The sequence below is a fragment of the Chiloscyllium plagiosum genome, unplaced genomic scaffold, assembly GCF_037043375.1.
Source record: "Chiloscyllium plagiosum isolate Xiang-an unplaced genomic scaffold, Cpla_swu_hap1 HiC_scaffold_9, whole genome shotgun sequence".
In the NCBI taxonomy this organism is placed as follows: domain Eukaryota; kingdom Metazoa; phylum Chordata; class Chondrichthyes; order Orectolobiformes; family Hemiscylliidae; genus Chiloscyllium; species Chiloscyllium plagiosum.
This window is the reverse complement of record NW_028270147.1, coordinates 31724173-31751206: the sequence shown is the minus strand read 5'-3', so window position 1 is coordinate 31751206 and position 27034 is coordinate 31724173. Positions and strand designations below refer to the sequence as shown.

Below are 27034 nucleotides of genomic sequence, written 5' to 3'. Positions count from 1 at the left end.
TTTCTCATCATATAACTTCTATCACTTTAGGAAAATCTCTTGTTAATTGTTTAAAGATGTAAACAGTGAGAAGACCATCGCACTACGAGTTATGCTGAATTTCTCAACAAATTTTAGATTGGCAAGGCATAAACTAAATCATGTACTCACTCTGCATCAAAGCAGAAGCTATCAAATTCTCAGACCGATCCTTTAAATGTATTTCTGCTTATTGACAGCTACCTGGCAATCCTGAATGCTTCAATTCAAGATAGATAACAGATAGCATCATTCAAGTACTTTGGATAATAATGCTCTGGACAATGTCTTATTGGATATTTTATCTCCAGTAATTTCATCCAACCAGACTGAAAAAGGGAAAATATTAAGATAATTTAGGTCTTAGTCTAGTTATGAAAATTACACTGTACAAGAAAAGTGGTGGGCATTGACCTGAACTGCAACAACTCTCCCCCCCACCCCCACTTCTTACAAATTATGAAAGTTATGTTGACAGCTAAGTGCAATTAGCGAATCCACAATGATCAGATTCCTTCATTGAGATACATTTTTGAAAAGTGAGAATCAAAAGCCAATACTTAAGCAATATTAACTAATCTCATCACTACTTCCTCCAAGCAATTCTATTATAGATTACTGCTGAATTCCTACTTACATGCTGTCCAAAGTTAGGATTTTAGCAAGAGCTCCCAGCATACACAACTGCGAGTGCAGTTCTAGGAATCAGCTTCTTTGGATTAACCCTATCTGTGCTGTTGTTGATCTGTGTTCTCTCAGATATAAAATACACATGCATAAATATAATATTCATCATATATTGCAAAATAAACAAACACTATAAAGTCTTACATGAAAACCTAACTTCCTATATCTAGTGGGTAGCATTCTTGACTGAAATAGAATATCTTGCATTAAGTGCCCCATTTAACATTTCATATAATCCATAAGCACACTTTATGCTGGATTTTCCACTCCTTAGAAAAGAGAGAGAGGGGAGTAAGGGCAAATAATCTGGAGCATGACATGTAAGAAATACCTGCTCCCTTCCTGCCACCTCAGCAATTGAATTCTTGACAAGAAGGTCTACGGTCAACATTCCAACACACCATCAATTTAAGGCCCTTAAGTGGTTATTTAAAGATCCTTCAGAACATCACCTGCCATCATGCTAATTACCTACTTTTTGCTGGCAGAAGACAAAAGTAGCTGTCTTTCAGATGGGGAAAGCAGGGTGGCCTAACTGTTGGGTTGTGGGGCTGTGATCTTCTACTTTTCTTAATTTGGGTTGATTGGGGGAATAGATTCAGGATGTCACCCCTTTGACCTTGGCTCCATCCCCCATCACTGCTCCATGCGACCCCACCCTGTGGTCTCTGCTCCCAATAAATGGCTTACCTTTATGCCATCGCCGGTCTTTATAGCTGAGCAGATTAGGCCTCCAGCTCTGAGTGATTGCCAGATTGATTAACAGCTTCAGGCAGGCTTCAGCACCTTTTGCCTATAGCACTGGATAGGTCAAGAAGCTTAAACAGGAATTGCTCAGAAACTCTGCAGGTGTAACAGCATCATCTGTGCAGGGAGAGCAGAGTTAACACTTTGGATCCAGCTTTGTAGTTCTGAAGGAGGGTTACTGGATCCGAAATGTTAAGTCTACTTTTTCTTCACAGATGCTGCCAGACCTACTGAGTTTCTATACAATTTATGTTTTTGTTTTGGGTTTCCAGTATGGATTTTTTTTTGTTTAGGTCAAGAAATGTACTGGTCAATACTTAAGTACCTGACTGGCACTTGATTTGGCAGGTTTATTTTCACTGGTAGGGTGGGGGAATTACATACACTTAAAGATGCCTGTCTTCCATTCCCAGACAAAAATAAATTCCATTTTCAACTGAACAGAACAGTCGCATGTAAACTGATGCCATATAAAGTGATTTTAAGTGGTTTCTACCCAGATCCTAGCTAGCACAGGAAATTACACAGCCTCTACTGAATGTATAGTTATGTGATACAGATAAAATTGAAAACTCAAAGTATAGAAAACAAAGACAAAGAACTGACTACAATATACTGCAGGAGAGTGTCTTGGAAGTCCAGTGTGATGCCCTACCTTGCTATGCTTTTGAGTATTACAGTTCAGCAAATAATCCACTATTATTTGTCTTTTCTGTCAATAACTTACTAATTTAGTTTTATAATGTATTGGCAACTCCAATCTTTCTACTTTACTCAACCTAATTGTGGCCTGCTCAAGGTATTGTGCACAGTGACAAATTGTGTAAAATGATCCATAATGGGTCAGACCATTCCTAAACTTCTGATCTGCTTAAAGATAAGACTGTCTGAAATGCTCCATTCCATTTCATTCACTGATGTTGACTAATGACAAGGAAGGTCAGTAAATTGGTGATGCATTAGATTGATGATATCATTCTGAAACAAATTTCAGCAAAGAAGAAAGAAGTGGTTTCATTTGTTCTTTCAGGATTTGAAATGCCTGCAAAACATGTCAATTTACCTTCTACACAATACAACCATACAATGGCTACACAACAGCATGATGGAAATAGTAGTCTATCTTCGCGTAGCCCTTTGCTGAGAGATTTTAATCTCAGTGGTTTCATCAGAAAGGATGAGCAAAATAAAGGAGAATCATTTCCCAAAATAACAAAGGGGACATCCATAGAGCTGCTCAATATTGTTACTGTGAGAGACTGAACAAAAGTTTTCTGCATGTATTTAGCTGAGGAGTGGTGCATCTTCCACACATACTTAAACAACTAAAGGAAAGATAGAGGGTGTATGAAGTAACTAACTTTCAAATCATTTTAACCTCAGTAAACATATAACAATTGCCTCAATGTATCTGTAATGTTACATGCCTATTTAAACAGGTTGGAGAAAACAGTCTTCTCAATAATTCCCTTTAAGATCTTAATTTTTGGGATTTAGCAACAATGAGGATTGTTGAAATAAACATTTGGTCACCTTTAGATCAGTTGAGAATAGAATTTCAAAATTGTTCTGTTCACAAAATGGCGACATAGAGGAGGAACGTGGTGAAGAAGAGTAAAGGAACGTTGTACTGGCAGTTTAAAACTGGATTGAAATTTCTATCATGAATATCATTAGTAACAGTTTGAAAAATAAATGAACAGTTTTTAAATGTTACTTTATGAAAATTGACTGCTGTGGAACAGTACTGTTAAAACATGAATCTTGCAAGACCCAAGGTTGTGGGTGAGCAATGAATCATATCAACTTATCTTCAGGAATTCTATAATCATATTCTTGAGGACGTTTGTATTTTGACACTCAGTAAATCAAAAGACCAATATTCTTTGCCCCACTAAAACCTTACTACTTCCATTGATTCCATATGTTTAAATAAACACAGAAGAGGTTAAGATTTACCCTCTGAACCTGATGCAGTTTTAGTTTCTTATTTCTCTTCCATCTTCCAGTAAAAACTTCAGGACGCAATTTCATTCTTGCACTGTTAGCGTTGGAATGATTAATGGGGTTTCGCATTCCTAGAGTCGTGGCACTGTATAGAAGTACAACTAACTTCTTCTGCCTTAAAATTGCAGACCAGCAGAAACTCCATGTGAACATAAATGGGCAGATTTGATAGATCACCATCAGGATCATCACCCATCTCTCCTCAGATAAAATTCACAGTGTGGACATAATAAATTGTATTGAATTAATTTTTGACATATGATTATCTGAAAACATCTTTTTCACCAGTATTTTCTCTCAATGTTATTTCTTTTTACATTCCCTGTACAACAGAGAAGATAAGTAAGACCATCAGTATCTGCAGATTGCCATCAGTGCTCCTAATAATTATTCTGACAAATTCAGAAATTGCAGAAAAAACTCAGCACATCTAGCAGAACGGTTCTGAAGAAGGGTGACTGGACTCGAAATGTTAATTCTGCTTTTTCTCCACAGATGCTGCCAGACCTGCTGAACTTTTCCAGCAATTTCTGTTTTTCTTTCCAATTTCTAGCATCTGCCGATCTTTTAGTTTTCTAATTATCCTGAATACTATTAATCTTCAAGGAAGCAGAAAACCTCAGACAGAAACACATTGCAAAGCAGAGTGCTCCATCATATGGACTAGGCTAAGGAAAATCAAAGCAGTGGATCTTGAACATAAATTTCAAAGTCTGCAGAAATCCAAAGCTGCCAATGCAGAATCTGGAATATAAAAATTTACTGAATTTTCTCTTTGATCAAAAAATTGACCCTTAATTTCTCATTTTGTTCAGTTTAACGTGAAAACGTAAATCTGACAATCAAAGCTCGACGAATACAACTTACCTTAAGTGATAACTAATTGAAGGAAAATCAAACTAATTTAATCAAATCCAAAGAAAAGTTCAAACCATTCCAGTTAAAATTAAATCCAAACAAATAAACCTGAAAATCCAATCAATCTAATCTAATTAATTCCAATTTGAGAATGAAATTAAAGTTAAATTAAAACAATCCAACAATAAATCAAGATTAATTTACCTCAAAACAAATCAAAATAAAGGTCTGAATGTACCCCCAAAATTGGGTATTCTGTACTGCCATCTTTACTGTCAGAAAATAATCTAAATGTTCTCAAATTTTTCACATTACAACAATTCAGTGACAAATTAATTTTTCTGTATTTCAACAGCAAAGTATGCCACAGAATGTGCACTGAAACAAAAAAAATACTGTTTTTTTATTCAAAGTGAAGCAGAGGAACTGCAGGAGTTTGAGGAATGAATGAGTTGCAAACCCTTCTTCGTCTCTTTAAAAAAAGTAACAATATAACTGCAGTAAAAATACTGAAAACATAAAAATATTCTGATGTTCAGTATTAGCAAAAGATGTGTGCTAAATAGTAAAATTTATGACAGTTTTAAATATTGCTTGAACAGAATTAAAACACTTGCATCTTTACGTTATTCCAAACCCTGAGGTGAAGTGATATTGCAGGACTCCTTTAAAACCACAGAGATTTCCAGGGAGAGGATAATTCAGTCTGTTTCGGTGCGAGCTTATTATGAATGTTGACCCAACTCTACCACTTCTTCACCTCTCTTGAACCATCCGCAATCTGCAAATAGTCTGACTGCTTGTTCAAGCAAATTCATCCCAATGTCTGTCAAGTGTTAGATATCGGTTAATGCTGTGCATAACCTTGGTGATACATTTGACCTCGAGAACAGCCTCCTACACCAATGCCATCAATAGTCCACCTCCATAACATGTCCTGACTTTTCTGTTATTCACTCATGGGATGTGAGCATCACTGGCTGGGTGACCATTTATTGGCTATCCCTAGTTGCCCTTCAGAAGTGGTGGTGAGCTGCCTTCTTGAACTGCTACATTCCGTTTTGTGTAGATCCATCCACAATGCTGTAAGAGAGGAAGTTCCAGGATTTTAACCTAGCAATACTGAAGGAATGGGGGTATATTCCCAAGTCTGGATGGTGAGTTGCTGGGAGGGGGCGAACTTGGTGGTGGTGCGCCCATGTATCTACTGCCCTTGCCATTCTAGACGTTAGCAGTCATGAATTTGGAGTGTGCTATCCTAGAAGCCTTGGTGAATTTCTGCAGTGCATATTGTTGAAAAGAACACTGCAGAAATTCACCAAAGATTCACCCATTTCTCAGTTTATCTATGGGCTGGAACCCTCATCCATGTCTTTGTTATCAGTAAACTTGATTATTTCAACTCAGTCTCTTGCTTCCCATTTTCTACCCTCTACTAACTTGAAGCCTTTAAAATTTGCTGCCCATGTCTAACTCATATAAAATTGTGTTTAACAATCAGAGGAGTGGCAGCTCTTTAAACCCAGTAGCACTAACCAGAGTGGTGGACAATGTTGGGACTGCGTTCAGCTGCAGCTGTAAATCTGGAGCAGGCTCTGGAAAACAGGGGGGACGTTTTGGGCTGGTTGAGGTTTATCAGGCAGGTCCCAGAAAGTGTTTGGTTAAGGGAGGGCCGATTAATGAGGGGAGGATGAGTCTGTTACCGGAGAGCCATTTATGCTTCACAGAGGCCCCAATCAGGAGGAGCCCTGCACCACAAGGAAGCCATCAGCTTTTACTGGTAAATTCTCAACCTGCAGATGGCATCCCTCCATTGGCAAAATGTCAGTGGTGGAGGGAGACATAACATAGAACATAGAACATAGAAGAATACAGCGCAGTACAGGCCCTTTGGCCCTCGATGTTGCGCCGATCCAAGCCCACCTAACCTATACTAACCCACTATCCTCCATATACCTATCCAATGCCCGCTTAAATGCCCATAAAGAGGGAGAGTCCACCACTGCTACTGGCAGGGCATTCCATGAACTTACGACTCGCTGAGTGAAGAACCTACCCCTAACTTCAGTCCTATATCTACCCCCCCTTAATTTAAAGCTATGCCCCCTTGTAATACCCGACTCCATACGCGGGAAAAGGTTCACACTGTCAACCCTATCTAACCCCCTAATCATCTTGTACACCTCAATCAAGTCACCCCTAAACCTTCTTTTCTCTAATGAAAACAGCCCCAAGTGTCTCAGTCTTTCCTCATACGATCTTCCTTCCATACCAGGCAACATCCTGGTAAACCTCCTCTGCACCCGTTCCAGTGCCTCCACATCCTTCCTATAGTATGGCGACCAAAACTGCACACAATATTCCAGATGCGGCCGTACCAGAGTCTTATACAACTGCATCATGACCTCAGGACTCCGGAACTCAATTCCTCTACCAATAAAAGCCAGTACGCCATATGCCTTCCTCACTGCACTATTTACCTGGGTGGCAACTTTCAGAGATCTGTGTACATGGACACCAAGATCCCTCTGCTCATCCACACTACCAAGTATCCGACCATTAGCCCAGTACCCCATCTTTTTGTTATTCTTCCCAAAGTGAATCACCTCACACTTAGCTACATTGAATTCCATCAGTGAGAAGGTTGTCCTTGACATCACCCTACAAATGCATCAAGAAGGTGATGTCACTCTACCACTGCCTTTCTGCCCAATTCTACAATGAGCCCAGAATCCTGCCTATTCTTGTGGGGCGGATCAAATTCTGCCGACGAAGTCCAGAACTCTCTCTCTATCAAGCTGCCAGTTCAAGTTTCACATTGTTTAACTTATTTTTATAATGTTTTGATGTATCATTTATAGATTAATAACTAAACTAAACAGTGCAGACCATACCGACAGAAAGGTCTGCTTTCCAGCCAGTACATTTTATGCTTCTAATGCTGTTATGTTTCAATTTAACTTTGAGTAAAGCATATGCTGAATATAAGCTGAACCAATCCTGTCTTCAAAAAGCAATTGAAAAGTTAAAAAGGGAAAAAGAAATCCATCATAGTGATAAATTATTCAATCATCGATGCAACATATGTAATACCTTAGTAATCCAGAATAGGTTTTCATTAGTTTTTATAAAGAATAATTTCAACATAGAGTGAATAGTCAGAGACTTTGTTCCCAAAACAGAAATGGCTATCACAAGAAGGGCATAATTTTAAAGTGTTTGGAGGAAAGTTTAGGGGAGATGTCAGAAGTCTGTTCTTTACAGAGAGAGTGGTGGGTGCGTGGAATGCACTGCCAGCTATGGTAGTAGACTCAGATACATTAGGGACATTTTAGCGACTCTTGGATAGGCACATGGGTGATAGTAAAATGAAGGGTATGCAGGTTAGTTTGATCTTAGAGTAGGATAAAAGGTTGGCCGAAGGCCCTGTACTGTGCTGTACTGTTCTATGTTCTATACAAGATCCACAAGATTAAGCTTGCTCAATCATTCTCGTGCTTTTTTAAAGTTTGATATATTATTTGTCATTTCAGTTTGCATATTTCAAACATATAAATTTTGTTCTGTAGAATCTAAATTTGAGTCTTTCCCTTTTTGAGTGTCTCTCTGGATTTAGGTCTGAATTTTACCTCCACTGCTGGCAGGGTTGACTTGTCAAATCCAGCATGTGGCCTTCCCTCCCGCTCTGGACCTGTAAGAAACTTTGCAGGAACCTGTGGAATTGTCGGGTACCCTTTGGCCCATTGAGCCCTTTAAGTAGCTATTAATGGCATCATAATAGTCTTATTCCACCCTCACTACCTAATTTACCCACAGCAGTTATGGACCAGGCTATGTAGGAAGCCTAGAAGAAAGTGAGGACTGCAGATGCTGGAGATAAGAGCCAAAAAGTGTGGCGCTGGAAAAGCACTGCCAGTCAGGCAGTGTCTGAGGATCAGGAGAGTTGACGTTTTGAGCATAAGCTGATGACGAGCCTGCTCCTCGGATGCTGCCTGACAGGCTGTGCTTTTCCAGTGTCACACTTTTTGACGATGTAGGAAGCCAAGCAGCTTCAGCTGTACAGATTCACATTTCTCCCTTGCCCTTCCCCAGACTTTCATACCCAGCACCCTATCCTATAGATTAAGGCTTGCCAAACTGATGAAATCCTTCCCATTTACCTTATTATTCAGATGCAGTGACAATATCCACTGGGGACTGCTTGTGAACCCGGCAGGAGTCTCCGTTCTTACCTGACGTCAATGGACCATCTGATAGGCCAGTAGCTTTCTGAGGGTGGGAATTCTTATCCCTGAGGAAAACTTATCCTGCCTCTAGTCCGATAACGACCAACCGACTGTTTATGAACAGTCGTGAAGTCATTCATTCCTTGGGCAGACTTCCAGCCAACTTTTTTAGCTGCTGGCATAGAAATCACAGCACCCTGTAAATTCCAACATTACATATTTACAACTGGAGTTCAGGTTGGGTATCAGCCATTGTCTATTTAAATAACACTAAGGTCTCAAGGGGCTATATGGTCTCGTCTTATTCATATTTATTATATTCTTGTTTACAGGTCCCCAAACTCCCCACTCTTCCAGGCTGAGAACCTGGAAATTTTCTTCTTGGGCAAGAAAAGCTACAACAAAAACCTTATCATGCTTAGGGAGAATGCATTGGTGTTGCCCTTCTTAAAACAGTATTTTAGCTTTCTGAATAGTAGGTACCCAAATCATGCAATTATCCAAATTAGTTGATTTCTATTCCTGTAGTCTAAAGTGATATTGTTTGTGCCTGCCTGGTTATGAAATATCACTACTGTGTAAAGCCTACCAATGTTCTCACTGTGAACACAGAGTGATCGTAACAGCTGTACTTTTATGAAGCTGTGCTATTTGTGCAAAGTGCACAATATATTGTATGTTTGGGTTTTTATAGTTTTTGTGCATATCATAATGGCTTGGTCTTGCTTAGATCTAATTGAAGTATTGCGTATTATGCTGGCAACTCTATTACCCTCAAACCCTCCTCCTTCACACTACACCACACCAACCCACCCCCCCCCACCCAAAGCAAATGACTAGTGGTTGCTTGTTTTTGCTTATTCTGCTTATTTTTCACGTCACTATGCTTTGTAGTATCCTTTAATGGTTTTGACAACCTCTGCTATTGCCACTTGAAGAGACCATTAGGTGGTGCATGAGAGTAACTCAAGTGACTTAACCCCCATGGTACCCTCTTTGTGGAATTTCTGCACATCAAAATGGTAGTGCAAATCACCACCCTTCCATTTCTTTGCACAGTGTTGGACATTTGTCTTCTGAGTTTCTGAACTGTAATTACACAGTGTCAACTACAAAATATTTTCTCAACATTCCAGAGAGATAAATTAAACAATCCATTCTGCTTCACAAATAGCCATGACATTTTTACTCACCCCACGACCCATCATCCCATTGTTGACTGGAAGGCCAATAAATGTAAAAGCTGCTTCACGAATGAAGTAAGGATTCAGAATCCGAATCTCTTTGGGCTCCTTGGGGACAACAGTGGCAACAGACTTCCAAAAACCATCCGATGGGCTCTGGAAACAAAGCAAGCAAAAGATTACTTTCCATGTATTTTTCACTCTCCATTCCAACATTTTTAGTCCTATTTACATATCATGTCAATTGTCTAGATAGTGAAGAAAAACACCATATGTTTTAAAACTTTGATTTTGCCCATTAGTTTGCCTATCATAAATAGTCATTCGTTGTCTTGATCATTATAGAGTCGGATGTTGAAACAGGCATCATTTTCTGTTTTAATCTAAACTTTTGAGTTATTTTCATCTTTGGTTTATACAACATTCTGTCACTGAGCATGTCGATCAAGCTGCAGACTGACACCATAAAGGTAGTTCACTATAAGTTGGTGCATTCCAGTCAGCCCTCATTTTAGACAGGAAAGTACAACATGGGGACAGTACAAGTCAGGAAAACCTACATGCATATTTAATTCCAATTCTGACTATAATTCCAATTTTTCCTTTCAATTACTCAGTCCCTCATAAAATATCTCACTCCTATAATGTTTTCCATGTGATCTATCTTACTGCCCCCCCAAATCCTTTTTACCACATGTTTATGAGTCCAGAAGTACAATGTTCAATTCTGATCATAAGTCCAGGCATTGGGAATAGTTCTGAAAGCAAAGCCAAACTCTGATGGCAAGAAAGGTGAGACAGCCCAGAATAGTTAGTCTGACAAAGAGAAGGATCAGTAGAGGCATTATATGAAGATCCTTAAACAAATAAACTAATTGTCTGGGATTGCCATATACAGTATTTTAGCTTTCTGAATAGTAGGTACCCAAATCATGCAATTATCCAAATTAGTTGATTTCTATTCCTGTAGTCTAAAGTGATATTGTTTGTGCCTGCCTGGTTATGAAATATCACTACTGTGTAAATCCTACCAATGTTCTCACTGTGAACACAGAGTGATCGTAACAGCTGTACTTTTATGAAGCTGTGCTATACTCTCAAATCATACCACAGCCGATAGCGTGGACGTGATGGACTGAAGGACATTTTTCTGTGGTGTGGGTCTTTTTGACTCTAAATTTAAACTGTCAATTATAAACGTGAACTGTGTCAGTTTATTTGAATAAATATATTTGGTTTCAATTTATTGGGTTACAATGTAAGAATCTTCAATAGTGGTAAATAGATTACAGCTGTTTATGCGTTTAACTTGAATGTACATATTTAATATAGACACTTCTTCAAAAAGAAACCTGAAGTTTGTAAGGTGAAATGTTTAATTATTTTTGAACGTGTTTTTTTCAATCAGGTTGATTTTGTTTTCAGAATTAAGAGGCCATTATTAATTGCAGGAATTATAACTTCCCAAAATAATACTGAAAATAGCATTTATTATGTATTATAGGTACTGGCTATTATATAATCTCAGACAAAAACTAAAGACATGATCCTTCCTGGGTGTAAGTTAAGTTGAAAATAAAGTAGGTTACTATCCGCATGATATCAAGAAATAAATACTGTAGGTTGAGAATCTTTTCCCCATGGCACATGTGTCCAAGACATGAGGGCATAAGTTTAAGGTTTAAGTTTAAAAAGGTTTAGAGCAGATCTGAGAAAACCTTTTTTCACTCAAAAGATGGTAGAAAAAAATGGAATGTGTTGCCTGACAGGGTGGTAGAGGCAGGTACTTTTGCAACATTTAAGTAACTGGATAAGTACTTAAAATGCGAAGGTAAATAGGATTAGTGTAGTTTGGTGTGTGTTGGTTAGCATAGACATGGTGAGCTGAAGGGCCTGTTTCTATGCTGTATGACTCTATAATTTAAATGACATCTCCACTGAACCTTTTCTTTTTCATTGTAAACATTCCTTGCTCTTACATCATTCTATAAAGCTCAAATGCTTCATCAAGTTGGTTACTTTTTCTTACACTGTTCAAAAATATGTACCGTACATCTTTGCTCTGATGACCAGAATTTTACACAAGTTATGGCCATTGCAGATCCTTGCACAAATTCATCAGGACCTCCCATATTTTTGTATCCTTTCAGTATATCCAAACACTTGTCTAATGTATGCTCCATTCATTGTTGATGATTTCAGAAAGACAAATGATACTATTTCCAAGTTCCACTCGTGTTGCATCTTGTAGCTTAAAGCCACTTGATTTATGTAATAACTGTTGAGTTCACTTCCTTTGTCTAATTAACTTGTATCTGTTGACATTAAATGTCATCAGCCTATACTGACACCTCTGCAAATTATAAGGAAATATTCTCCTCTTTAAAACATCTCCTGTGTATTGCTTTAATGCAGTAGAAAAGGCTATGGCTGGTTATATGACTGATACACTAGTTGGATGAACTAGTATATAACTTCAGTTTTGACAGTTTGCAGCAATGTATTAAATTCCTGTTCTCCAAGGGAATTCTTCATTGAAATTGAAGAAAAGGATTATAAAAATGGCCACTATAGCACTTAATTTAATGGAGAGATCTATTATCCAGTTCTTTTATTTAAAGATAAACTACAGCATAAGCTAAAGACATAGGGAGAATGAAACAAAAATTGTAAAGTTAGCTGCTTTGCGAATACAGAATTTCCACTTGGTTCAAGACATCCAAAATAGAAAACATGAGGAACTCCTGTAAACAGTGAGCACTTTGCTATTATCACAAAGTGTAAAACTTTAGTGGCATCGACATATCGTACAAGATGATTAGGGGGTTAGATAGGGTTGACAGTGTGAACCTTTTCCCGCGTATGGAGTCGGGTATTACAAGGGGGCATAGCTTTAAATTAAGGGGGGGTAGATATAGGACTGAAGTTAGGGGTAGGTTCTTCACTCAGCGAGTCGTAAGTTCATGGAATGCCCTGCCAGTAGCAGTGGTGGACTCTCCCTCTTTATGGGCATTTAAGCAGGCATTGGATAGGTATATGGAGGATAGTGGGTTAGTATAGGTTAGGTGGGCTTGGATCGGCGCAACATCGAGGGCCAAAGGGCCTGTACTGCGCTGTATTCTTCTATGTTCTATATAACTCAAACCTTGTTTCAGAACATATATTTCTATCCTGCTCTCAGATTAACTGTGCCTCAGGTTAATAGGTAGTATGGGAAGTAAATAGAGGAGGATCATAAATGTTTCAATAAGAAAATAATGAAGTAATTTAAAGGCTTGAACTTTTGAATATTAATAACAATAGTTAGTTGTTAGGATATTCAGAAGAAACGTGCTTTCAATTCCTTTAAGTTAATCAATTATAGAATTTGGCATGTATTCAACTATCACAGCAGGAAGTTTTCACTTTCTCCCAGCTTTTATGCCCACACACATATTACTGGGACTTCCATTTAAAAAGAAACCAACAATGCATATTTTCTGCAATATGCCAAGGGGAAAGAAGAGTGGGACTAATTGGATAGCCTTCAAAGAGCTTGCACAGACATGATAAGCTTGAATGACATGAATGTCCTTATTTTGTGCTAAATCATTCCATGATTCAACATAAGAAAATACATTCTTAACCTAAAATTTCTTTGAACTAAATTTCTGCTGAGGTTCTGGTGTTTTGGGGATGGACATTTATTTGCCCAGTGGCAATGGGCTTGGAGGTAATGGTCATGGTAAAATGGTAATGACTGTGTCAAATCAGAGGTTCATTAGAAAAGACTTGAAAATTAGCAGGAATGGCAGAATGTGAACCCTCAATAAAAGGGCTCGTGTCACTCAGGTCCAACTTTGCTAAATACACACAGCATTCGATGTTTGTAAAGCATTAATCCATGAAGGCTTTGCAACTCAGTGAATTGATCCTCGAAATGAGCCTTATTCCAGCAGTGAAAAGGAGGGTGGGAGAGATGTATGCTGGTACAGTCACAAAGTGTGTGGAACAGTCAGGCATGTACCAGCATCATGAGGGTGTGATGGGATATGGATAAGGAGAGATTTTACGGGGGCAATACTGTAGGCTAATGTTCACAGAAAGCACTATCCAGTTGAAAGAGTTGACAGACAAACAGAGGCTTACTTCATGAACACACTGTCTGAGAAGACAACATCAGTCTAGACAGGTGGTAGCGAACTTGTGTGGAACAGCTGTTGAGGTAACTGAGATGTGATAACTTTCCATTACAGGTCATGGTGAATATGAAGGTGAGTCCCCACATTTACATCAGATTTGGAATCATGTGGACTCTTCTAGGCAGCAACCTGTTATTGCATCATGCACATGATAAATGCTATGTACCACACACGTACACCAGACGTAGCAACAATTTGGCTCAATGGGCCAACAGCATGATTGGCTCTAATCCTATCATTGCATTCTCTCGATGCAGGGGATAAATTATTGCATACGTGCAGTTATAAAGGTTCCTGTTGAGTAAAATATGCTTTTACTAAAAGGAGGGCATTCCATTTACTGAGCATGCAAGCTGCTTGCAGATTTTGTTGTGTCCACATTCCTGGGAAGATGCGAGAAGTCTGCTATCCCAGGATAACTGCAATGCCTCCGCTCTTCAGGCTAAGCCTTAATGGATGGCGACAGGGTGACAAGGGATAGACACTAAAAGCTGCTACATCACTATAAGGACAACCATCAAATAGGCCACTGAACTTTTGAAAACAAGGGTATTTACTGATATAGATCTGGAAGAATCTTTCAATATGACCCATCAAGGATCTGACATATTGTATGGTTGACCGCAATCTGCAAAATCTGGTTAAGTTCTTAGGGGAGAGTTGCATTGGAAATGCATAACCACATTGAACACACCACCTTTTCTGAAGAGGAATGAGTTAAACAGGAGCTGAGATCAACTGGGCAATGGAAATGCGACTATGGGCTTATCTCAATAGATATTAATGTGCTGGCCAGGAACACTCTTGAGCTTTTTCACCTGAGATACTGTTAAGCATCCCAAGAAGTGACTTCATCCACTTTGCAAAGCAGACTTGGAGTCCTTTCATTAAACACCATTACTATCTCACTAATCCCATCAATAGACAATTCTCAGAGCTTGTTCCATGAACTGCCTCATGCTGGACCTATCCTTCCAAGCCCTCCAAATTAAGTGTTCAACATCAGTTAATAGTCCACTAGTGAAGGGCTTTTTCTGTCACTGTCAAAGGAGTTGAGGATCTGCTGTGAATGCAAAGTAGTGATTTAACAGTCTTCATAAGCTTCAGACAGCCCTTCTGTCATGTGGACGTGAAAGGGAACTTGCAGATGGTGATGTTTCCATGTAACTGCTACTCTTGTTTTTCTAGGTGATATGTGTCTCAAATTTGGAAGGCACTGTTGAAGGAGCCTTTGCAAATTGGTGGTGTGCACCTTGTAGATAATACACCGTGTTGCAAGTGTATGCCACTGAATGAATGTTTACAGTGGCAGGATGCCAATCAAGCAGACTGCTGCAACTCATATCTTGATTGTGTCCTCCTTCTTCCTTGGTGATATTTCATTCTGAAGGTCATATCACTTCCTATTCTTCTCCATTCCTTAACATTATGAGCATACTTCTTCATTAACAACATATATAAATGGTATTCATGTCTAGCACAGTTTTTGCTATCAGTCTTTGCCAATTCCTATTTCCAACATCATGCAACTTGAAGATTTATTGCATTGCTCACCTCTGACCATGGGTCTCCACTGTGAGAAAACTTTTTACTTCAATGTAAACACTTGTCTAATGATAAGTTTCAATATTAAATTGGAAATGAATAAAAATCAGTCAATAATTAAAATTCCAGACTGGAAAAAGGTAGACTTTAGGATTCTAAAAGTTGAACTGAAGCACATTGGTTGGAGATGCATTTTGATGGATAAAACAGTGGATGAAAAATGGTAGAATTTCAAAAGGGAGATGACTACAGTTCAAGCTAGGTATAATAAATACAGAATATCCAAAGCTAGAGTATCCTAGAATCATAGAATCGTTACAGTGTGGAAGCAGGCCATTCGGTCTATTGAATCCACCCTCTGAAAAACATTTCACACAGACCCTATCCCCTTAACCCTGCATATCCCATGGCTAATCCACCCCACCTACATAATCATGGACACTATGAGCAATTTAACATGGCCCATCCACCTTTACCTACACATCTTTGGACTGTGGGATGAAACTGCAGCAGCTGGATGAACCCCACGCAAATGTGGGAGAATGTGCAAACTCCACACAGAGAGTCATCAGAGGGTGGGATCAAATCCAAGGTTCGTGGTGCTGCAAGGCAGCAGTGCTAACTACTGAGCCACCATATTGTCCCCTGGATGACTAAGGATTTTGATGAGATAATAAGGAAAAAAAAGGAGGCATACGATGCACATCAGAATTATAATAGCAGTAGAAATCAGGACAACTATCTCAAATGCAGGAAAGAGGCTAAGGCTGGAATAAGCAAGGTCAAGAGAAAGCATGAGGAAAAGATGGCAGACTGTGCTAAAATAAATTGTAAAATGTTCTTTTAGCAAATTAATAGTGAAGACTAGAGTGGAACCCATAACGAAAAAGCATAGTAACCTGCTCACTGAAGCAAAGGATATGACAGAGGTACTGAATGAATACTTTGCTTCTCTTTACCAAATTAGAAGATGGTGACAATGACATAGTTGAAAACATGGGTGTTAAGCAATCAAATAGTATAATGCTAGATAAAGAAGATGTGCTAAAAAAGCGGACAGCATTCAAGGTACAGAAGTCGCCAGACTCTGATGGGATACATCCTAGATTGCCGAGAGCGTGAAGTGAGCAAATTGCAGAGCTGTTGACAGAAATTTTCCAGGCCTCTCTGACCACAGGTTTCGTGCTGTGGGGCTGGAGGATTGCAAAGGTTGTTTAAGAAAGGGACAAAGGATAACCCAGAAAGCTACAGAATCAATAGTGGGAAAACCTTTGGAAGCCATAGTACTGGTAATATACATTTTCATAAAAATCAGTTAACACTATACAGTCAACATGGTTTGTCAGGGACAGGTCATGTCTGACAAATTTAATTTCTTTGATGAGGTGCTATAGGCAGTGGATGAGGGTAGTGATATAGATGTATATTTAAACTTTCAGAAAGCACTTTAAATGGAGACACATGACAGGTTGGTTAGCAAATTAGAAAAAATTGGGATTGATGGACCCTTGGCAGCATGAAATAGAAATAGACGATAAGTATAGAGGGGAATTTCTCAGATTGGAGACTAGTGGTGCTCCCCAGGCATTGGTGTTGGGACTCTTGCTTTTCTGATTTATGTAAACAATTTGAAGATGGGTGTTATGGTCAAAATCTCTAAATTTGCAGATGATACTAAGCTAGGGAGATGACACTGACTGACTTTAGAGGGCCACTGACAAGTTGGCCAGATGAGCTGACACCAAGCAAATTGATTTCAATGCAGAAAAATGTGAGATACTGCATTTTGGTAGAAGAAACACAGAGAGACAATTCAGGCTCAATGGTAGAACTTTGAAAGGAGTACAGGAGGAGAGGGACCTCAGGATTCACAAGCATGATTCTCTGAAGGTAGCCAGGGAAGCTGAAACAGTTGTGAAGAAGGCGCATAGGACCTTTGGGTCTATAAATAGAGGCATATAGTATAAAAGCAAGGATGTGACACTATACCTCCACAAATCATTGGTCAGACCACAATTGGAGTATTGCATTCAGTTCTGGGCATCTTATGTAAGGAAGGACGTTAAAACCCTGGAGAGAGTTCAGAGGGATTTACTGATACCAGGAATGAAGGATGTTAGATACAAGGAAAAAGGAGGGAGAAATCTCCATGCAGCAGAGGAGATTAAAAGGTGACTTTATTGAGGTGTTCAAAATTATGAATAATTTAGTTTGGCTGGCTGGGTAGTTCTTTCAGGAGCCAGTACAGCCACAATGGTCAAATGGTCTCCCTCTCTATTGTAAATTATGAATAATTTTAACAGGATAAAGAAGGATATTCTGTTTCCACTTGTTGGTACATTAGTAACAAAGGGATCACAATTTCCTGATTGTCAGCAAAAGAGCTAGGAGTGAGATGAGGAGAAACATCTTTACTCAGACAGTTACTAGGATTTGGAATGTGCTGCCTTGGAGAATGGTGGAGATAGATTCCACAGGAAATTTCAAAAGAGAGCTTATAAAATATTTGGAAGTAATGACTTTAGAGGGCTATGGAGATATGATTAGAGAGTGGGACTAGCTGGGTAGCTCTTCCAGGAGCCATTACAGCTACAATGGATCAAATTACCTCCTCCTCTACTGTAAAATTCTACAATTCTATTCTATTGTGCATAGTCATGCCCAATGCATGTGTTGGCCAGCTCACTTCACAGGCTAAGGTTGAATTTAAAGCATGCAGCGTTGTGGATTTGCAATTATGAATGTTAGTTTTCTTGCAAAGTAGAGGAGGTAACTGAAATGCTTCCAATACTGCACAAACATAATGAATGATGTACATCTTGAGGTTGCTCAGCACCTTCAGCTACGCCTTCATCCTGAGGTTTGCTGTCTCCCCCTCCCATCCACTGTGAACAGAAAATCTCTCTTTATCCCTCAATGCTTAAAAATACACTTCCTGGGAGGTATCACTGAACTATGAAGCTATCCTTCCCTCATTTCTGTTCAGTTCCGAACAGCTATTTTGTTCTTCAACCCGTTCAATGCCTTCTAGATTTGTAGCCTGTATGAAGGTTGCACACTGGTCTTTAAAATTGTGCCTTGCATCAAACTGCCAGTACAATCCTCTCACTCACTATAATAAAACAAAGAACCGCGGATGCTGTGGATCTGAAACAAAAACAGAAGTTGACTTCTGATGAAGAGTTGCTGGACTTGACATATTAACTATGGTTTCTTTCCATAGATGCTGCCAGACCTATTGAGTTTCACCAGCAATTTTGTTTTTTGTTGATTTCACCCACCATCTGTAATGACTAGCTTCCATTCTTCTCAGGTATTAATGGATGCAGAATGGAAGATCACTGTGGGAATCCTGACAACTGCCTGTCTGGCCTTCTGACCTCAATTTGATGCTGATGTTGGAACTTGCTCTCATTTGGCAAAATCCAATCCTTGCTGTCTTTTCTTTTTCTAAATAGTGATATGTATAACACAAATCATTTAAAAAGGTAATCAGTCAAATCAGAAGATCAAATACTGGTGAAAAGCTGTAGTATTGATGACTTAAAGTGAAATTTTTATCTAAATTTTGGAGAGTTCTCTTTTACAGTGACTTACGCAAGGCATGGTGAAATGCTATGAACAGATCAAGAAATCAAGCAACTCTCAGCTGTGACTACAAATTAAGTTATAAATGCTCTCCCACAGCAATTTTCTCTCTTTTTCTGGTGTACTCATTCTGTGTACCAAATCAAATTGAGTGACCTGCTTTAAGGGCCATTTTAAACCAATTACACATTGAAAGGTACCGGATTGGGCACATGATGATTCAGTGATTGGTGAAATCCTCTATGAGCTACAATCAAGAAAAATGGCAATGTGGTTCTGTGGACATGAAACTATATTCCAACATTTGTGCAGTTAAGCTGTGGAGCATAGATAGACAGCATCCTCAAGCATCAATTTATTTAAAACATCCACTGTATTTCTTTTTTCCCCAGTTTTCCCTAGCCTAATCCCATGCTTTTACAAGCTTTAAATCATGAGGTAGAAACATTTTTAAAAAATGCACTCCAATATGTAACATGCCTTATGAATGACAGGAATGAGGCATTGTAAAATAGTCAGCTCTCACACAACACCATATGAACTGTCTGCCAACAAACAACTCCTCAGGCATGCTACCAGTGTTGCTGTAAGACTAATAGAATTCACTATGAACACAAATCTCTGGCAAGAACTAAAAGGATAATAAGTGATACAATAGAAAAGTTGAAACAGGATTCTTGACTTTAAAAAGAAGTCTGCACAGAGAATTATTATGGTCATGCTATTCTGACAGAAAAATATACCATTAAAAGCTTAGAGATTTTGATACTGTTTCCTTTCATTGTGAAAATGTTCCATTCTCTATGGATAACAATATTAAAGACTGCTTTGGAGCTGATAATAATACTGCCAAACTAGGAGAACTCAATATGAGTGAGAACACACTTTATTCTGTCAGTTTTGACCATTCACAAGTCAGATTCCTCAGGACCAGCATTCACACCGATCCCAACAATTAACTCACATGATACTCTGTGGATCTCCACTCTAGAACAAATTTACCTAGAGTGATTGCAAATAATTCTTGGAAAAGAACCTCAGTATTTCCTTAGTCTTTGTACATAAGCCAATCACCTAGTTTCAGGGATCTGTCTTGTGGCAGTTAAGAGTCATACAGCATGGAAACAGACCCTTCAGATCAACCAGTCCACTTTTAACACAGTCTTCAGAGTTTATATATCTGCTTTTATTTGAATGAGTTGGACATAGTACTCAAGGTGCAATCTTACTATCCACTGTGCACAATTTCCTCTGATTTATTTTCCACTTGATTAAAAAAACGTAGCCTAGGAGTTTGCTGGTTACTGACACACATTCACCTTACATATCACACGTTTATAGTGCTTTTAAAGAGGCTTTTAAAATGCCTTGTTTTATGCTTATTGAAGTAATTCACTTGCCTTAATATAAACTTTTGATTTTCTTGCTTTTAGTTATTAAATTTTGTTTGCAATAAGTCCTTTTAATGATTAAAACATACTTGTATAATACATGGATGCAAATATTATTATTCATTGCAGACGTTTACAGAAATTTATCATACCTTAACATAAAGGGCTGTACCGGACATTAGTTAGGCCACTTTTGAAATACTCTGTGCAATTCTGGTCTCCCTGCTACAGAAAGGATGTTAAGAAACTTGAGAGGGTTTAGAAAAGATTTACAAGGATGTTGCTAGTATTGGAGGGTCTGAGCTATATGGAGACGCTGAATAGGCTGGAGCAGAGTGCTCGACATTGTCGATATGGATTTCAGTAAGTTGTGTGACAAGGCTCTGAATGGTAGACTAGTTAGCATGGTTGTATCACATGGAGTACAGGGAGAACTTACCATTTGGAAAAAAAATCGGTTGAAGGGAAGAGACAAAGGGTGATGATGGGGGGGTTGCTTTTTGGACTGGGGGCCTGTCACCAATGGTATGTCGCAAGGGTCAGTCAGTGCTGTGACCATTGCTTTTTGTCACTTACAGAAATAATTTGGATGTAAATATAAGGTCCTGGGGAGTGCTGCCAAACAAAGAGACGTTGGAGTCCTATATAGTTCCTTGAAAGCAGAGTTGCAGGTAGACAGGGTAATGAAGAAGGTGTTTGGCATGCTTGCCTTTATTGGTCAGTGCATTGAGTATAGGAATTGGGAGATCATGTTGCAGCAGTACAGGACATTGGTTAGACCATTTCTGGAATAATGTGTTCAATTCAGTCTCCCCGCTATAGGAAAGATGTTGTGAAAGTTGAAAGGGTTCAGAAAAGATTTACAAGGATGTTGCCAGGATTGGAGGGTTTGAGCTATAGGGAGAGGCTGAATAGGCTGGGGCTATTTTCCTTGGAGTGTATGAGACTGTAGGGTGACCTTATAGAAGTTTATAAAATCATGAAGGGCATAGATAGTATGAATATACAAGGTCTTTTTCCCAGGTTAGGGGTGCCTAAAACTAGAGGGCATAGGTTTAAGGTGAGGAGGTAAAATTGAAAAGGAAATTAAAGGGCACCTTTTTCACGCAGAGAATGGCGCATGTATGGAATGAACTGCCAGAGTTGGTGGTGGAGTCAAGTACAATTACAACATTTAAAAGGCATTTGAGTGGCTATATGAATAGGAAAGGTTTAGAGGGACATGGGCCAAATGCTGGCAAATGGGATTAGATTAATTAGGATATCTGGTTGGCATGGACAAGTTAGGCCAAAAGGTCTGTTTCCACACTGTACATCTCTATGACTCTATAATTACTATTCTGATCATAATCTAGTCTACAAAATCAAGACTCTTTGTAATAGAAAAGATCAAAACCGAATTCCAAAAATAATCACTAAAAGATTCTAGAGGTATTCTATCAACAGCTGGAGTTAGAGTTTCAGGACCAGGGCTCAGAGCTGCCGTTGCAGTTTTTGATGGGAAACATCCTGATTCTATCCAAACAATTATTAAGATTATCTGACCTTTCTATTCAAATGATTAAGATAATCTGGTCCAGATCTTTTCAATCAGAAATATCGATTTGGTTACAATCTCTGAAGTTAATTGCTTTTGAATGGCATTGGAGAATTACATTATCAAGAATATCTAAACAAACAACACTATTAATGTTTTCCTCAGTGATACACATGAGTGGTAGCCGGGCATTTTCCCTCAGCAGTTTGCGGTAAGTAGATAAATCATGCAATTTAATACATGTCACAGTAATAATTTTAAAACACTGTTTTTATTCTAGTATCTTGGATGCTTTCCTTTAGTCCTATATACTTGTGTACTGTACTGCTTTACACAGTACAATACTTTTTTAAAGTCAAAATTCACCGGTTACTCAGAGCAAACATGCAATTTCTCAGATTCCACTACCATAGTAGGTAGCTAACCCTTTGTATTGCCTACACCCCATAACAAATCTTCAAGTCTGAAAAGGGCATAGATAAATTTAGTTCTCTTAAGGCCTGATGAGCACTGTATTTCTTAACTGCAATAAATCTGAAAATTAGACAGATCAGAGTACACTTCTTTAAAAGGAACTGCTTGATTTTCCTCCATTTAGATGAATGGGAGGAAATTGAGCAGATTTATTTGCAGCTGCACATGCTGGTTCGCCAGTTCTCTAATTGTTGTACTAAGTGATTCGGTGTACTTAATGTAGGCCTAGAGAATACTCCTCATAAATCTCATATGAAATGTCGACATATACTTTGTGTACAGAATGCCTCAATGAGAAGAAACATATTGTACTGCATCTACATAGGAACTAACAGATATCCACAGATACATATGTAAGTTAAATTCATTCGAAAGGACTTTACCTCAACGTACAACTATATGCCTAGGATAATAAACACAGATGACAGTTGCTGGTTTTACAATGATGAAGAGCTGGCTTTATCAAAGCAATTATCACTCCTCTGTGGAAGAGACAAAAGTTTTCTCAGTTCAATCTCAAATGTGCCGAAGCTTGTCACGGATGTCTAGTTTCTGGAATTATGCCTGAGATGTACTTGACATTCAGCCAATAACTTTGAACTAAAATAGCCATATTTTAAGACCTGGCAAACAATGGGACTGAAAGTCAAATAAGCATAACATTTACTTTGCAAGAAATGTGTCCTGGTGATTTAGTAATGCAACTGTCAGATTTTATTTCAACAGAAACTTCTCCTTCCGACTGAAGTCTGCATTAGGTTACCTGACATCACCTAATCTGCCAGTGACTCAAAATAAGTAGCATCACTGCAGTAAAGCAGTTTTGAACCAGTTATCAATGAGAACATGTCAAAGCTGTCAGTTGTACAAATAAGCTTAGGTGATGATAATGCAGAAAATCAAGGTGAAGACTCAGTGCAAAACATCAAATTAAAAAAAATAAAAAAGTTAATTAGTTTGCAAATGACACCAAGTATTTTAAGCTTTAAAATGATGGGATGTTGTAGGAGAAGGAAATGAGAGATTAGAAAGGAATGAGTACAAAGACAACTTCATGGAGTTCCAGCTTAAACATACAGGGATTTAAAGGGTGTATAAGGAAACTGTCTTGTAGAACATTACAACTAGTAATTTAGCAGAGTTTCTACTGAGCTTTGTCCTTAACTTTGGTGAAAACTTTGGAGAAACCTAGTAAACAAAGAGTCATAGTCATAGAGATGTACAGCACGGAAACAGACCCTTCAGTCCAACTCGCCCATGCCGACCAGATATCCCAACCCAATCTCGTCCCACCCTCCAGCACCTGGACCATATCCCTCCAAACCCTTCCTATTCATATACCTATCTAGATGCCTTTTAAATGTTGCAATTGTACTAGCCTCCACCATTTTCTTTGGCAGTTCATTCCATACATGTACCTCCCTCTGCATTAAAATTTGGCCTCATAGATCTCTTTTATATCTTTCCCCTCTCACTCTAAACCAACATCCTCTAATTCTGGACTCCCCCACTCCAGGGAAAAGACTTTGTCTATTTATCCTATCCATGCCCCTCATAATTTTATAAACCTCAATAAGGTCATCCCACAGCCTCCGATGCTCCACGGAAAACAGCCCTAGCCTATTCAACCTCTCCCTATCGCTCAAATCCTCCAACCTTGGCAACATCCGTGTAAATCTTTCTTGAACCCTTTCAAGTTTCACAACATCTTTCCGATAGGAACGAGACCAGAATTGCACACAATATTCCAACAGTGGCCTAACCAATGTCCTGTACAGCTGCAACATGACCTCCCAACTCCTATACTCAATACTCTGACCAATAAAGGAAAGCATACCAAATGCCTTCTTCACTGTCCTATCTACCTGCGACTCCACTTTCAAGGAACTATGAACCTGCACTCCAAGGTCTCTTTAATCAACAACACTCCCTAGAACCTTAGTATTAAGTGTATAAGTTCTGCTAAGGTTTGCTTTCCCAAAATGCAGAACCTCACATTTATCTAAATTAAACTCCTTCTGCCACTTCTCAGCCCATTAGCCCATCTGATCAAGATTCCATTGTAATCTTAGGTAACCTTCTTCGCTGTCCACTACACCTCCAAATTTGGTGTCATCTGCAAACTTGCTAACTATACCTCTTATGCTCACATGCAAATCATTTATATAAATGATGAAAAATAGTAGACCTAGCACCGATCCTTGTGGCACTGCACTGGTCATAGACCTCCAGTCTGAAAAACAACCCTCCACCACCACCCTCTGTCTTCTACCTTGGAGCCAGTTTTGTATCCAAATGACTAGTTCTCCTTGTATTCCATGAGATCTAACCTTGCTAATCAGTAAACATGTTGAACTTCCATCTTACTTAAACAGGAGACCAGTAGAAATGACAGATAAGCATGGGCAATGCAAAAGTAACAAAACTGCAAATTTAAAAAAAACCAAAGAACAGTGGATGCTGGAAATCAGAAATGAAAATAGAAATTGCTGGAAAAACTCAGCAGATCTGTCAACATCTATAGAGTGAAATCAGAGTTAACATTTCAGGTCCAGTGACCTTTTCTTCCAGAACTCTGAAGAAAGGTCACTGGACCTGAAACGTTAACTCTGCTTTCTCTCCACAGATGCTGCCAGACCTTCTGTGTTTTTCAAACAATTTCTGGTTTTGAGCAAAGTCCAAAAGACTAACTGACTATAGCCCTATTGATAAATGCAAAACAAGAACAGAATCTCATTCTGAGATTTAAAAATTGCAGTTACGCAAAAAATGTGAGGTGACAGTAACTGCTATTAACATCAAGGCAATATTTGACAGTGTGATGATTCAAGGAACCCTCGTGAATGGAATCAATGGAAAATGATCCATTTATCAAGCCCCAGGACATCACAGCTGGAGTTTTGAGTGGCTACAGGCCAAACCTAGTGGTGAAGCTCTTCTACCAATAACCTTTCCACCTTCATAAGAACAGTGGGTATTTATAGATAATTGCACAGCATTCAGTACCATTCACAACTACTTGGTGGAGCAGGTTTGACAGGCTGAATGGCCTACTCCAGATCCAATGTCCATACACTGATTCATTCTATGCTCATGTGCAGCAGGACTTGGACTATGCTGAGGCTTGCTTTGATAGGTGGCAAGTAATATTTGAAGCATCAAAAGTTGGTCAAGGCCCATTTTTACTAAGTGAGAATTTAATCATTTCTCCTTAATTTTCATTGGCAGTTACATCACTAAATCCCCACCATAAGCATCCTAGAAGTTAGTATTAATCAGAACGTTGAGTGGACCAACCAAAAATACTATGGCTCCACAGTAGGTCTGAGGCTGGGAATTCTGCACTGAGTAACTCACTTCCTGACTTTCCAAAGCCTGTCATCAGGAATTTGATTGAAACACCCCACTTGCTCCAACAAAACTCAAGCAGCTCAACATCATCTTGGGCAAATCAGCTTGTTGACTGCATCCATTCACCACCTTAAACTTTAATTCTATGAGTGGCAGACAGTGGTAGCACTGTATGTACCACCTGCAAGATGCCTTGATGCAATTTTCCAAGGCTTCTTCAGCAACATATTTTCATCAGTTCCAGGATTTGCGAATGAATGGTGAATGATTCACTTTTGTGAATTGCTGTAATCTATTTTGTGCAGATACACAATTCTGCTTGCAAGGGAATTCCAGAATGTTGATATTGTTCAGTAAAGGAATGGCGATATAGTTCCAGGATAGCATGTGGTTTGGAGCGGGAACTTACAGTAATTTGTTCCAACTTGAAACAACTTTGTGCTTCCAGATGGTAGAGATGACAGGATTGGGACTGAGTAGTTGTTGAAAGAATCTTTCCAAATATGGAGGAGTAATGAGAGCAGGAACATGGAAATAGCATCTCCTTCAAGTTTCAAGTTCCTCCAAATCATGTACTGTCCTGACTTGGAATCATATAATCCTTACTTCATCATCACTGCGTCAAAATTCTGTACTGCCTTGTTAATATCATTATGAATGTATCTATACAATAGAGAGTGAAAAAAAAACTTTCATAACCACCAGAACTTTGCTGTCAATTAGGTACTCGTATCACTTCACTGACATTGGATCAAAATCCTGAAATTTCCTTCCTTTTCCCCATACCAGAAGGCAGTTTACTACAATCTTCTCAAGGATAATTAGGGATGGCTAATAAATGCTGTACTTGCCAGAGATGCTCACATTCCATTAAAATATATTAAAAAACACAAAGATGGTTTGAAGGACCAAATGCAAATGTTTTCTCACAGAGGGTGGTACATGTACAGTACGAATTGCCGAAGAAAATAGTGGAGGCTGTACAAGTACAACATTTAAAAGGCATCTGGATGGGAAATAAATAGGAAAGGTTTAGAGAGATATGGAACAAGTGCTGGCAAATGGGACTGGATTAGTTTAGGATATCTGGTCGGCATGGACAAGTTGGACCTAAAGGTCTGTTTCCGTGCTATACATCTCTAAGATCTTATTACTCATTTCCAAGCAAACATGAGCTAAATTAGAAGAAGGTCCTTGTTAAAACACTATTTTAGTATTGTGACTCGACAGAGGAATGTCA

The 27034-nt window shown here is 38.8% G+C and overlaps 1 protein-coding gene across 4 annotated transcripts in view; it reads right to left on the bottom strand.

The window, feature by feature from the left end:
- Window positions 1-27034, bottom strand: part of LOC122554242 (CMP-N-acetylneuraminate-beta-1,4-galactoside alpha-2,3-sialyltransferase-like) — a 506893-nt gene that overhangs the window by 53665 nt on the left and 426194 nt on the right. For all 4 annotated transcript variants that reach the window (XM_087990522.1, XM_087990523.1, XM_043698959.2 and 1 more), the window contains one exon: window positions 9737-9883. In XM_087990522.1, coding sequence (XP_087846648.1) covers window positions 9737-9883 — 147 coding nt within the window. The remainder of the gene's footprint in view (window positions 1-9736; window positions 9884-27034) is intronic.